We start from the raw sequence: 12,778 nt of genomic DNA, 5'->3' as shown, positions 1-12,778 counted from the left end.
GCACATAGCTCAGAATTCAATTTTAATCCCAAAAATCTACTCAAATCAACTCAAATGCTTCATCTTTCATCCCCTATCATGTTCTCAACTCACATACACATATTCAAACTCATTTATATTCATTAATCACCTCCTTAACATCAAAATCCTATTCTCCATATGTAATTAAAGAATTACACTAAATTTTCAACATGTTCCAAAATCAATTCTATTGCTTCTAACTTCTTAATTAAACCCTTGACAAGTTAAATTCATCCTTGGAACTTCAAAAACCTTTTTATAATAAAAGTTCATTAATAAACCCTTAATAGAAATTCCTTTCTAATTCTCTCTCTTTGGTGTTTTAAACTTATATAAGCTTTCCTTAAGCTTATACAACCCCCAAAGACTCAAATCCAACTTAAAACTTTCAAGAAATCAACAGCTAAATCAAACTTACCTTTGCTCTTGGCTTCCACGTGAAGAAGAAGAAGAAGAAAGGAGAAGAGAACTCTGGAGAATTCTCTCACTTTCCACGTGTATTTATCCTTACCAATCCCATTTTTAATTCATTTCTTGGTCAATTGACCCTTTTGCCCTTTATTTCCTTTAATAATTACTAAATAACCTTCATCATATATATCCAATAATCATTGAACTATTTCATTCTTCTACTTTAGTCACCAAATTCTGAAACTTTACAATTTGGTCACTAACCCGGTATTGCGGATGTTACAAATCTCCCCTCCTTTTTAAGAAAATTCGTCCTCGAATTTTCACTGGACATCTTGATAGAAACATATCTTTTAAAGTTCTCATGTTACTTCATTTAATTAATCTTTCTTGTCATCATCATATCTATATGATCAAAATACATAACCACATCTAGATTCATATCATATTTGATTAACTCAACTTTATCTTTCCTCCAATCTTATAACTCTAGCACCTTTACTCTGATAGCTAGATAATAACTTCTGTTCAATCTAGGGCACAAGCCTTATTCTACCAATCATATACATCATTTCCAATCGAAATTATCTAAAAATTCGCTTACTCAACTTATCAATTTCACCTCTATTCTCATACATCCTGAAATTTCTTTTGCTCAAACTCAACATTCTGACTTCCTTTGTCTTATAATCTGATCATCGATATACACATTCTCAAACTCTTCTTATCAATCCTCAGCTTTACTCAAATATACAAATCCTTATTTCCTTTACTATATCACATTATCATGTTCCAAATATATAACTTTATCCAAATCCATTTCATATTTGGTTATCATATCCTGACAATATCTTATAATTCCAGTACATTTTTATCATGTACTCTGGTTAGCCAACGCTAACTCTTTTCGTCTTAACTGCAAACCCATATCAAGTAAACACTCTTGCTTATACACAATGTTATCCCTTCGTTTCGAACTCATAAGCTCTGACTTTATACATTTTATACGCTTGTCATTGATACACTCATCTTTGAACTCTTCTACCAATTCTCACTGCATCATTTGATCTTTTAACGCTCTTATGGTGACATTTGTTCACCATATTCTATCTTATCCATGAAATAATAAAACTACTCCATATCGCTTTTCCGATTCAAAACTGTGAAAAACTTTCTATCATTATTCAGATATGATTTCAACTTTCTGAAATCAACCTTTAATCTTATAAGACACTTTCTGAGGTTTCTGCTCTTCATCCTGCCTGGCCAGGGCAGGTGAATTGCTATCACCATCAAATTTGTCAACTATTGAATCACTTCGATAATTTCTATAATAAATTTCTACTATATCCTACAAATCTTATTCTATTAGTAAGACAACATACTCATTACACTATCATATCAGAAATTTTCACTTTTAGTTGGCATGTACACATTTTTAAACCTCATTTGACTTCAGTTTAAGCCTAGAATCGGCTAAACCATAGCTCTGATACCATTAAATATAACACCCTCAACCCGTATCCGACCCGAATACGAGTCTGAGGTGTCACATTGATTTTTCAAACTTTGACTCTTGACAAAATTCAAAGAAAATTCAAAACTTTCATTAAAATAAAAGTTGTTTATTTATATAAATTTACCAAAATAACCAAAAATTGATCAGAGCCTATACAACTCACTCAATTAGTACATGCCAACTATATTCAAATTAACCATACACATTTAAATTATCTATTTTTTGATATGAAACTTTGTAAGGAAAATGCTGACCTGTCTTGCTCCTCTTAGCTCTTTACTCTTCTCACTTCTGTAACCTACGTGTGAAACAATCACACGCTAATTCGTTGACTTAGTGAGGCATAAAACATATAATAAACTCTAACTCGTAATCATGCTTGAACAGTTTCTATTAACATATCTCATACAAGCATCACACCCACATATACATATAATAATTCCTACTATGCACCTTTCATATATTCATATATATATATATATATATATAATCCACGCATACATATAATTATCTTCTTTCCTATCATTATCATATTATCACCTTTCATTTTTCTATTCTCTTGTTTATATGATCAATTAAGCTCATATCATATATCTTATATCATATACAATAATCACTAACACACATATATCATATCATATAATTCATAACACAAAACACATATATACATCACATACATTACATTCAATGTTATCTCTTGTTAGCCCATGTGCACCTGTGAGAACTGTAGATATGTGAGTCTATTGAGGTTGTGCACCACTATGCTGTCACCACAGCTCATATAAATGTCTCGAAGGACCTATCCAGAGGTTACAAAGACCCCGATAACTATCCAGAGGTCATAAAGAACCTCGGAAACTGTCCATAGGTCCCAAAGAACCTAGGTAAACTGTCCATATATTCCTTAGAACATAGGTATACTGTCCATATGTCTCGAAAGACATAGGTAAAATTGTCCATATATTCCGTAGAACATAGGTAAACCATCGATTCTTGGCATGCCAACTATACCCCTAGCTCTCATATCACATAACATGGGCATTATTATCTATAACATTTCATATCACTTGTTCTTTCTTTTCTATCACATACCACATGTATGTGTAACCATATATTTCACATCATATCACATGTATCACATATTGCATATTCATGTAATCATATAGATCATGTCATATAGCTTATATCATTTCTCATATTCCTATATATATATAGTTCACTTTCACATATTACAATTTCCTTTTCTCATATTTTTCATATCATGTTTCTTATAACCACGTATGTTTGTCTTATCTCATATCCTATAATTCTTTAGTTTATATCTTATATCACATGTTACACCTATGACTATATTCATGCATAAATAATAATCATATCACCCATATTAACATTCATAAAATCATGTAATCAAATATTGGGAGTAGACTCATCGCGAGTCTTTTCCCCACACATCATATACTAATGCATATGCACTCACCTTGGCCTCACTAAGTTCGATCCACTTTTATGATTTCTTTTTCTTTCGATCGAATCTTAACTTGATAATCGTTCCGGAACTTGTTGATGTTCGATATCTACATAATCATACATTGATACATATCAATATCCAATTAATATATTCTAAACTATCACTCCAAAGGATAAAAAGAAAGCTATTTTCAACTTTTAATAGAAGCATACATCGATGCACTATCCCATGTATCGATGCATCCCTAGACGGGTGCATCGATGCATTATCTATGCATCAGTGCATAAATCTCATTCGATGTTTGTATTTTAGGGGATTCATCGATGCACTCCTTATGTATCGATGCACCAATCGCATTCGATGTTTCCATTTTAATGGGTGCATCGATGCACTTCCTGTGCATCGATACACACTGAACAATTTCTAGAGATTTACCCTTGATGCATCGGTGCACCTTGAATGTGCATCGATGCACATAGCTCAGAATTCAATTTTAATCCTGAAAATCTACTCAAATCAACTCAAATGCTTCATCTTTCATCCCCTATCATGTTCTCAACTCACATACACATATTCAAACTCATTTATATTCATTAATCACCTTCTTAACATCAAAATCCTATTCTCCATATGTAATTAAAGAATTACACTAAATTTTCAACATGTTCCAAAATCAATTCTATTGCTTCTAACTTCTTAATTAAGCCCTTGGCAAGTCAAATTCATCATTGGAACTTCAAAAACCTTTTTATAATAAAAGTTCATTAATAAACCCTTAATAGAAATTCCTTTCTAATTCTCTCTCTTTGGTGTTTTAAACTTATATAAGCTTTCCTTAAGCTTATATAACCCCCAAAGACTCAAATACAACTTAAAACTTTCAAGAAATCAACAGCTAAATCAAACTTACCTTTGCTCTTGGCTTCCACGTGAAGAAGAAGAAGAAGAAAGGAGAATAGAACTCTAGAGAATTCTCTCCCTTTCCACGTGTATTTATCCTTACCAATCCCATTTTTAATTTATTTCTTGGTCAATTGACCCTTTTACCCTTTATTTCCTTTAATAATTACTAAATAACCTTCATCATATATATCCAATAATCATTGAACTATTTCATTCTTCTACTTTAGTCACCAAATTCTGAAATTTTACAATTTGGTCACTAACCCGGTATTGCGGATGTTACAATGGGAGTCATCACTGTTCTTGACTACTTCTATGAAATTTCAGGCCTCAAGCTTAATGTTGCAAAATGTGAAATATTTACTGCTAGAATTTCAGCTTACTCTCTTGACACTATTATTAATTCTTCTGGTTTTAAGCTTGGAAAACTACTAGTCAGATATTTGGGGATACCTCTGGTCACAAGGAAACTTTCGATCAAAGACTGCCATCCTCTCTTAGACAAGATCAAGGTCAAACTCCATCAATGGTCCAGGAAAAAGGTAAGTTACGCTGGCAGATTGAAGTTGATCAAAACGGTTCTTTTTAGTGTGGCAAACTTCTGGTGTAGGCAACTTGTCTTGCCACAATCTGTTATTAACAAAATCGAACAAATTTGTTCGAGATATTTTTGGAAAGGTTCTGACGTTTCAGTAGTAGGAGTTAGAGTTAGTTGGGGTAAAATTTGCACCCCAAAGTTGAAAGGCGAACTTGGTCTTAAGGACATCAAGTCATGGAACAAATCTTGCATGCTTCTACTCATCAAGAAATTACTTGCAGGGGAGGGTTCCCTTTGGGTTGCTTGGATCCTCAACTATCTCATTAAGGATCATGATTTCTGGCACATGGAAGAACTGAAGAACTCAAGCTGGATCCTAAGGAAAATCATGAAACTCCGAGCAGTTGCTCGACCTATTCTTGCATCCGGAACTGTGACTACCAAACTGATTTGGGAAGAGGTTCAATAGAAAAACGGTAAAGTCCCATGACATAAACTAATTTGGTTTTCATTGCACATTCCCAAGTTTAGCTTAATATCTTGGATGGTTATCTTGGATCGTCTCCCTACAAAGGATAGGCTACTAAGGTTTGGAATTAAAACTAATGATAAGTGCATCCTCTGTTCCAAAGCAAGGGAAACCAAAAACCATCTCTTTGTTGATTGTAAAACAACTACTTCAATCTGGAATTCTATTCTTTAGCTCACATGTATTCATAAACCTCTTCTTACCTGGACTAATCTGCTTACTTGGGCATATAACACATGGAAAGGCAAGTCCTTGCTTACTAGTATATTGAAGCTTTCTTGGTGCACTCAAAATTATACAATATGGGAAGAAAGGAACCGAAGACTTTTTCAAGGAACCTACAGATCCAAAGACGATATTCTGGCCTCAATCAAAAAGAATGTAGGAATTCAACTTAGTAATAGGGTTGTCAATAGATTGGATATTACTAATCTTTCTCTTTGTAATTCCTATGGTATAGTATGATTTTTTGTGTATCTTGTCACCCTTTTTTTATGCTTGTTCGTTTGTATTGGATTTGAAGCAGTTACTGCTTTCATTGGGTAATAATAATCTAATTATCCAAAAAATATATATCATCACCATTGGCAACAAAAAAGAAAACAAGTGCCTACCTCTTGTGCGATGAGGCAGCAGCCGCAACACTGCGCTAGAAACACCTGAATGCAACTATGCTAGTCTCTACGCATCAACACATCCTATGTTAAAACTGCTAGTAACGACCAATGAAAAAAATTGAACATACCCTAAAGCTAAAATAAATAAACGACAATATTAGAAAATCATAAAACATGTAATGTAACTAGACGCAACACCATTTCAATTATGTTAAAGGACTGCCGCCACCACCACCTTATACAGCTGCCTGCATTGGCCCATTAGATCTAAACCCTCGGCCCCTTCCTCGATATCCTCTGCCACGGCCACGTCCTTCACAAAAGCAAATCAACAGGACAATTAGAAGCAATAGTCTTTCTTATACGTCCGTACAGCAATAAAGAAAAAATATCTTCCTTTCTTATTAAAACTATTGGCACAAGGTTTGTTTATTCTAATTGAAAGAAATCAACCGATCTTTTAATTGCGAGAAAACTATATATTAAACATGCTAAAACTCCGATAAATAAATAAATAAAACATTGTGAAAAAACTCACCACGGCCACCTTGGGGAGGGGCTTCACAGTTGTAGCCTCCATCTTCCAGCCTCTCAACCTGAGGTCCATTGTATCCTCCACGTCCACGACCGCCTTGGGGAGGGGCTTCCTGATTGAAGCCTCCATCTTCCAGCCTATCAACCTGAAGTCCATTGTATCCTCCACGTCCACGACCTCGGGAACCACGGCCTCTTCCTCGACCTCTACCCCTAGCATAGCCAGGATTGCGATCCCAGCCTCCATCCTCATACTCAGCAGAGACAAAAGCATTCCCTGAAGAAGAAAGCAACTAAATATTGGTCAAAGAAATCCTCATATAGCATTCTATAAACTTCAGAGGTGTGGTTAATCATGCACTAATACAACAAAAGCATCATCTAACAGGGGTATCTCAGTATTTGAAATTGGCATACCTCTACCCCTCGGCCTCCCTCTACCACCACGGACCCTACCTCGACCATTGGGTGAACCCTCTGCCAAATAAAAAGTAATCTACAAAAGGAAATATAGTCTTCAGAGACAAACAGCACATGTAATGAAATGTGTCCCTACCTCCTTCAGGATCAATTTTTATGGATGCCTTCACCTGATCAGGTGGTAATGGAGGCTGATACCTGGATGAGGGAGCAGTTCATGAGTTCCAAAAATCTTTGATAATTCATTTAAACCATCAACCCACCACCATAACAAGAACCTAAAGCCATAAACCCTTTCTGTATGCTAAAATTTTCTAGCCCCCAACATTCATAAAAGTGAAAGTAAACAAGATTATTTGTAATGAACTATAGTCAACTAGTTTCATATTAACTAAAAAAGGAACACAAATGACGCTTAATATTTAAAATTCACTACAACTGAAGGCACCAAGCATAGTAAAGTACAACGCAGTAAAGGGAAATAAATGTAGGAACTTACCCGACAGACGATGTATTCAATTCAATCTTCGAAAGGGTTATAGTGATCATGGACACATGCCTAGTGGTCTCCAATCTGTGATAATTCAACAATGTTTACTAGAGTTCTCTAATTAAAGCAAATTAAAGGGCAGAGAAAATAATAGCTATTTGTTGTTATAAGGGTCAAATATAGCTCTTACGGAAGAAGTCCTTCTTCAAGAGGCTCCCACGTATCTGTTATATCCGTGGATCCAATAGATGTAATCTGATGAAGACCGACAATTCTTCTCTGCATAGCAAGTTGATGAAGCACATTGTCAGCTTCCTTAAGCAAGAATAAAATTCACACACTCAGGCAACTTCATATATACAGAATTACCTTAATTAACTCCGCAATAGTTACAGTCTTGTTAATGGCTCTTCCCATTGCCTTGAAGACTATTTGATTCGAGCCCTTTTCCTACCCGACATAACATTCAAAGAGAAGAAAAAAAATGCACAAACATCAGATTAACGAAGAAAGCTACGAACACTTAGCAAATAACAGTTCTGGTGCATATCTTTAAAAGGAAAGCGAACATCCAAATCATATAAAGATCTAAATACGCAGAAAATAAACAAGAAGAAGAAGAAGAAGAAAAAAAACCTGAAGCAAAGACATGGCATAAGTGATATAATTGCGCATCCTGCCTTGACTGGTAATACGAATCTCGTTCTCATCAATAGGTGTCTCTGCCTTCGGCTTCTCCACTCTCTGGTAACGATCCATCTTTTCTCCGCCAAGAAATCAATATTTGAACAGTTCCATGTAGCCAAAAAAATAAATTTAAAATTACAGAATAGGAAAAAAAGAGTGGGATTAGATCTGAAAAATACCTTTAATGGTATGATAATGGAATCGTAAAGGATAAATTGGGGGGTAAGCTCCACCAAGAGAGAGCCCTCTTCTACGGCTTATTTTTCTTCTTTTACGCACTAAAGCCGCTCTCTTCAGATGTCTCTTGCTTATTTATATTCTCTACGCAACAGCAACTGCCCTAACCGACTCCTTTAATCCGGTTCAGCCCGGTTCTATTCCCTTGAACCATATTCTTCTTCTTTTTTTTGTCAAACACGGAAATCCCAAGACACCCGTTTGGATTCAAATGGACCTTTGTTTTAAGTTTGATACAATTAAATTCCATGTTAGAGTCCAATTATATTTTCTGCTTGGACTATGTCACAGTTTCGGAGGGCAATTGGACCCTTAAAAAAGGTCAGGTCCCATTGTTTTAATCGGATTGGTTTACCCTTTTGTTTGTTTTCTAATTTTCATCTTCTTTTAAACGATAAATGGGTTTATAATTACGTTAAAATAATAACATTTATTTTAATTTTAAAAATATATTGATTAAATTGAATTATTTTTAAAAAATAAAAATGGAACTTTAGAGAGAATAATTTACTAAGATTAAAACGCTTCAACCCAATTGCACCTTGTAGGATGTCTTTAGAATTGGGGTTATGGTATTGAAATGAAACAATCCCTCAGCTAATAACCAATCATATAAGGGATTAAGTTTATTCGTTTGATATTTTAAAGATTAATATTAAAAAAATTAACTTATAAAGAGTGATTATCTTCGCATGGGACCAGTTTTGAGCAATTAGAAAAAGTTTGGCACCCTGGTTTGTGACATCTGGGAACAAGCTCTGAATAATTTATCATTGTTCCATAGGACATCATTAAAGATAATAAAGTTAGAGCAGTACTTGCATTTGCTGTCCTTTCTTTTTGGCAGTTGAAAAACTATTCCTCATCCCAAACTTAAACAGGGACAGGATATGTTGGCTACTACCCTTAAAAGTGACCTTTTATTGGTGTAAGGGCCGAGGCCACCCCAAACAAGAAGTCAATGACTCGTTCACAGCTCCACGACTATAACACTCAGTAGCTGATCTGAATCCTCGTCAGCAACTAAGACCGAACCTTGTTGTAATCAAACACAAACCAAAATTTGATTCTTAGGTAGGGTTTAGGATCAAATGATTGATTGGAAGAAATATCGGAGGCGACATTATTTTGTTATATCATTTTCGTAGATGCAATGATTTTGCAATACGGTCAATATCCACAATATAAAAAAAAATATCCATTTTAAAATTAACCAGTTAGGTGATATGATCCCATTAAATCAAGGGTCCCATTCTCCACAATCAAACGCTAAAAAAGGAACTATTTATCAGCAGTATTTGTATAATTGAATGGGGCATTGCCGAATCTCACTACCTATCATTTTTCTCTTTTTTTTATCGAAGTCTGTGAGACAACTGTCACCAGCCGCAGCAGTGATCAGGTGCTTTCTGGCCAATCGGGCTTAGTTTTCTCACGAACCATCACAGCCCCGTGAGACGATTTTACCAAACGTGTGTAGATGTTCTTGAATCGAATTGTTTATGTATATATATATATGGCTTAGTGTTCGACATGGAAACTTGAAAATTAAAGGAAATAAAAACATTGGCTAGTGCTGTCGTTCCGGTACGTTTTTGGCTTGTTTGCCACGAAACGCGTCATCTCTAAAGCGACCGACGATTCCTGGTTTATACCTTTACCAAATATGGGCGTTACCACCTCAATATCTCTCTCACTCAAAAGCCTTCCCCCGCACTTGACCCTTCCCAAGAAGGGATCCCCCACACCCCTAAACTTCACTTTTTTTTTGTAAGCCAGCTAACTATTATGCGCCATGGAGCGCACTACCCGCCTCCGCCTCTCCTTACTCCTTCTTCATCTCCCACCCTAAACGCCGCCGTCTCAGGCGGCGGCCACGAGCATCCAATGCTGGTTTCCGTTTTCCTAGCCCTTTTTCTTCCATGTGCTGGCATGAGTGCGGTTTTCATTGTTTATATTTGCCTTTTATGGTATGCCTCCAATTATCGGACTGATAATAATTCGGGGTCGTCCACGGCGATTAAGCAGGTGGGTGAGAAAGGGCTTTCTGTTTCAGAGCTGGAAAAGCTGCCCAAGGTTACCGGGAAGGAGCTCGTGTTGGGGACCGACTGTGCAGTTTGTCTGGATGAGGTCGAGGCCGAGCAGCCGGCTAGAATGGTTCCCGGTTGTAATCACGGGTTTCATTTGGAATGCGCTGATACATGGCTTTCTAAGCGTCCGGTTTGTCCTGTTTGTAGAGCCAAGCTTGAGCCCAAGTTGTTCGATTGTCCTTCTCGTGATGATCCCTGATAAGCTTTAAGCCCTTTACTTCTATAGCAAAAAAAAGGGGTCTTCTCTTAAGTTCAGTGTTTGCTGTTCGTATGAAGGTTTTTTCTTGGGGAAGAAGAGAATAAAGGTGTCACCTAAGTTATGTTATATATTTCATATCAGCATGCATGTATAAATTTTCTCTTTTCCAGTGATATTTTGATCTTGATTAAAATAATTCCTCTTGATATTTACTCGATGTGGGTTGTTTATTTATGTGTAATAGTCCTCCTTTGTTTGAATAGCTAGCTTTCTTTTTTGCTTTTTTTAGCGTGGAAGATGAGGATTCATTGATTCATAGGAAAAGCAACAACAACAACAAAAAATGATACAGAATAACTAAAAGTAAACACATGAATATCACGGGCGCCATTGTCATATGGGCATGCAATGTCACCACAGCCAACTACTACAACTATTAATCCTGTCAAAAACCAGAGCTTCTAGGAACCATTTACTTTAATTAAGTATATTTTAACCTCGTTAATCACCCATTCGATCTCAATTAGATTGCTCTAAAAAAAAGAAAGGCAAATGGCAAGGCCAGCCTGCAACAATCTGCAGGTTTTGTACCACCTAGGCATGGGGATCAAACAGCATTACTGATTTTTCCTATTTTCATGCTTAGAATATACATTGTAATCAAGTGTAGATCTCGTTGAGTTTTGTGTCTCGCGATACGTGCCAGCTGTCTATTTATGGATGGCCGGGGTTGGTGGTTTTATGTCATCTTGCCTATTAAATGAACCAATGCAACAAATTTAACTTAAATCACTATACAGTATTTATTAGGCAATTTGATTGCCAACCACCACTCTGCTCCAATTATATTCCATGGTTTACACTTGCGCACCACCAAACCTAGCATAATTAGAATTCAGTAAGATTTGGAAGTAATAAGCAATTTCTTGGACTTTGCTATTTTTGTTTATGCTCTTACAAATAATCAATGAGCATGAAAGAAAATGTTAACCAAAATTATTATAAATATTTGATATATTGATTATATTATAAATATTTTATGAAATAAATTTTTATATAATAATATTTTTTATTGGAAAAAAAATATTAATTACAGAATACTATAATAAGTCTTGTCTATAAAACTTTTGTTGAAAATATCATCTTTATCACTAAGAATCTCAAATATAAAATGTTAGTAATTCTCATAAAACACTAGTTATTTTAGAAATGTGCTTGAACATTGCCTGCTATTATAATAAAGCATCTAAGTTTTGAAATAATTTATAATTTTCAATTAAAATAAATTTTAAATTAAAAGTTTCATATTATTTTTCATGATATTTACTAATAAAATAAAGGAATGTGATCTAATTATATAATGTTGATTTTTTTTAAAATTTTACACATATTTAATATCGTTTTATGAATGAAAATGGAAAGTTGAAAATAACATTAGGAAATAATAAGATATTTACTAAAAAAATTAAGGAGTTAATATCAACATTTTATTTTTACTCATCTAACCATCCTAGATATAGTCAACAATCCCTAGTGCAATTGGTTAAAAGCTCTCAAATCTGTGTAAAATTAACAAAAAATTATATTGTTTAAGTGTATTATAACCCTAAAATAAAACTACTATTTTATTCTAATATGTATTTAAGACGTACATGTGTGATAAATACTTATCTAAAACGTACATAAGAGTGACACTAAATTTATTTATACAATTAATTTAATGACTAAATATTTAAACAATATCATTAAAATTATATACATTAAATATATATTTTTCTATAATTATCAACATATTCAATAAATGCATATAGGTATTTAAATAAACAATAAATATTTACATAAATGATAAAATAAAATGTTATATATATTTTTATTAATAAGAATACAATTTGAAATAAATTTAAATAGATTCATAAATATAAAACAGAAAATATTCATTAATTATAAATTTTAGTCTGTTATTTTTAAGGAGTAAATTACATAAATCATCAATGAACTTTTTTCTTTCTCTTATTTGACTCACTGAACTTTAGAACTTTTCAATTTTAGTCTAAATTTAATTTTTTTCTTCCATGGATTCAAAATGATGTCGTTTGAGTGTAAGTTTTCATGTCA

The 12,778-nt window shown here is 34.2% G+C and overlaps 2 protein-coding genes across 5 annotated transcripts; one reads left to right on the top strand and one right to left on the bottom strand.

Annotated features, from left to right (window-relative positions):
- Positions 1 to 6,021: 6,021 nt before the first annotated feature.
- LOC120190122 (ribonuclease P protein subunit p25-like protein) lies at positions 6,022 to 8,435 on the bottom strand. 4 transcript variants are annotated; one of them, XM_039193251.1, is made up of 10 exons: positions 8,317 to 8,435; positions 8,087 to 8,209; positions 7,820 to 7,900; positions 7,641 to 7,729; positions 7,460 to 7,534; positions 7,097 to 7,158; positions 6,958 to 7,017; positions 6,679 to 6,817; positions 6,545 to 6,594; positions 6,022 to 6,319 (listed from the first exon to the last, which is right to left on the bottom strand). In XM_039193251.1, the coding sequence occupies exons 2-10, from the start codon at positions 8,207 to 8,209 to the stop codon at positions 6,243 to 6,245; spliced, it is 756 nt and encodes a 251-aa protein (XP_039049182.1). In that variant the 5' UTR covers positions 8,317 to 8,435; the 3' UTR covers positions 6,022 to 6,242. The 4 variants fall into 4 exon arrangements, with proteins under 4 accessions (XP_039049182.1, XP_039049180.1, XP_039049183.1 ...); XM_039193249.1 differs by lacking the exon at positions 6,545 to 6,594 and having other exon boundaries at positions 6,623 to 6,817; XM_039193252.1 differs by lacking the exon at positions 6,545 to 6,594 and having other exon boundaries at positions 6,632 to 6,817.
- A 1,600-nt stretch (positions 8,436 to 10,035) lies between these two features.
- LOC120190089 (E3 ubiquitin-protein ligase ATL23-like) lies at positions 10,036 to 10,823 on the top strand. Its single transcript, XM_039193218.1, has one exon. The coding sequence runs from the start codon at positions 10,163 to 10,165 to the stop codon at positions 10,661 to 10,663; it is 501 nt and encodes a 166-aa protein (XP_039049149.1). The 5' UTR covers positions 10,036 to 10,162; the 3' UTR covers positions 10,664 to 10,823.
- The last annotated feature ends 1,955 nt before the right edge of the window (positions 10,824 to 12,778 follow it).

Source organism: Hibiscus syriacus, unplaced genomic scaffold (genome assembly GCF_006381635.1).
Source record: "Hibiscus syriacus cultivar Baekdansim isolate YM2019G1 unplaced genomic scaffold, ASM638163v2 tig00116962_pilon, whole genome shotgun sequence".
In the NCBI taxonomy this organism is placed as follows: domain Eukaryota; kingdom Viridiplantae; phylum Streptophyta; class Magnoliopsida; order Malvales; family Malvaceae; genus Hibiscus; species Hibiscus syriacus.
This window is presented reverse-complemented; position numbering and strand designations above follow the sequence as displayed.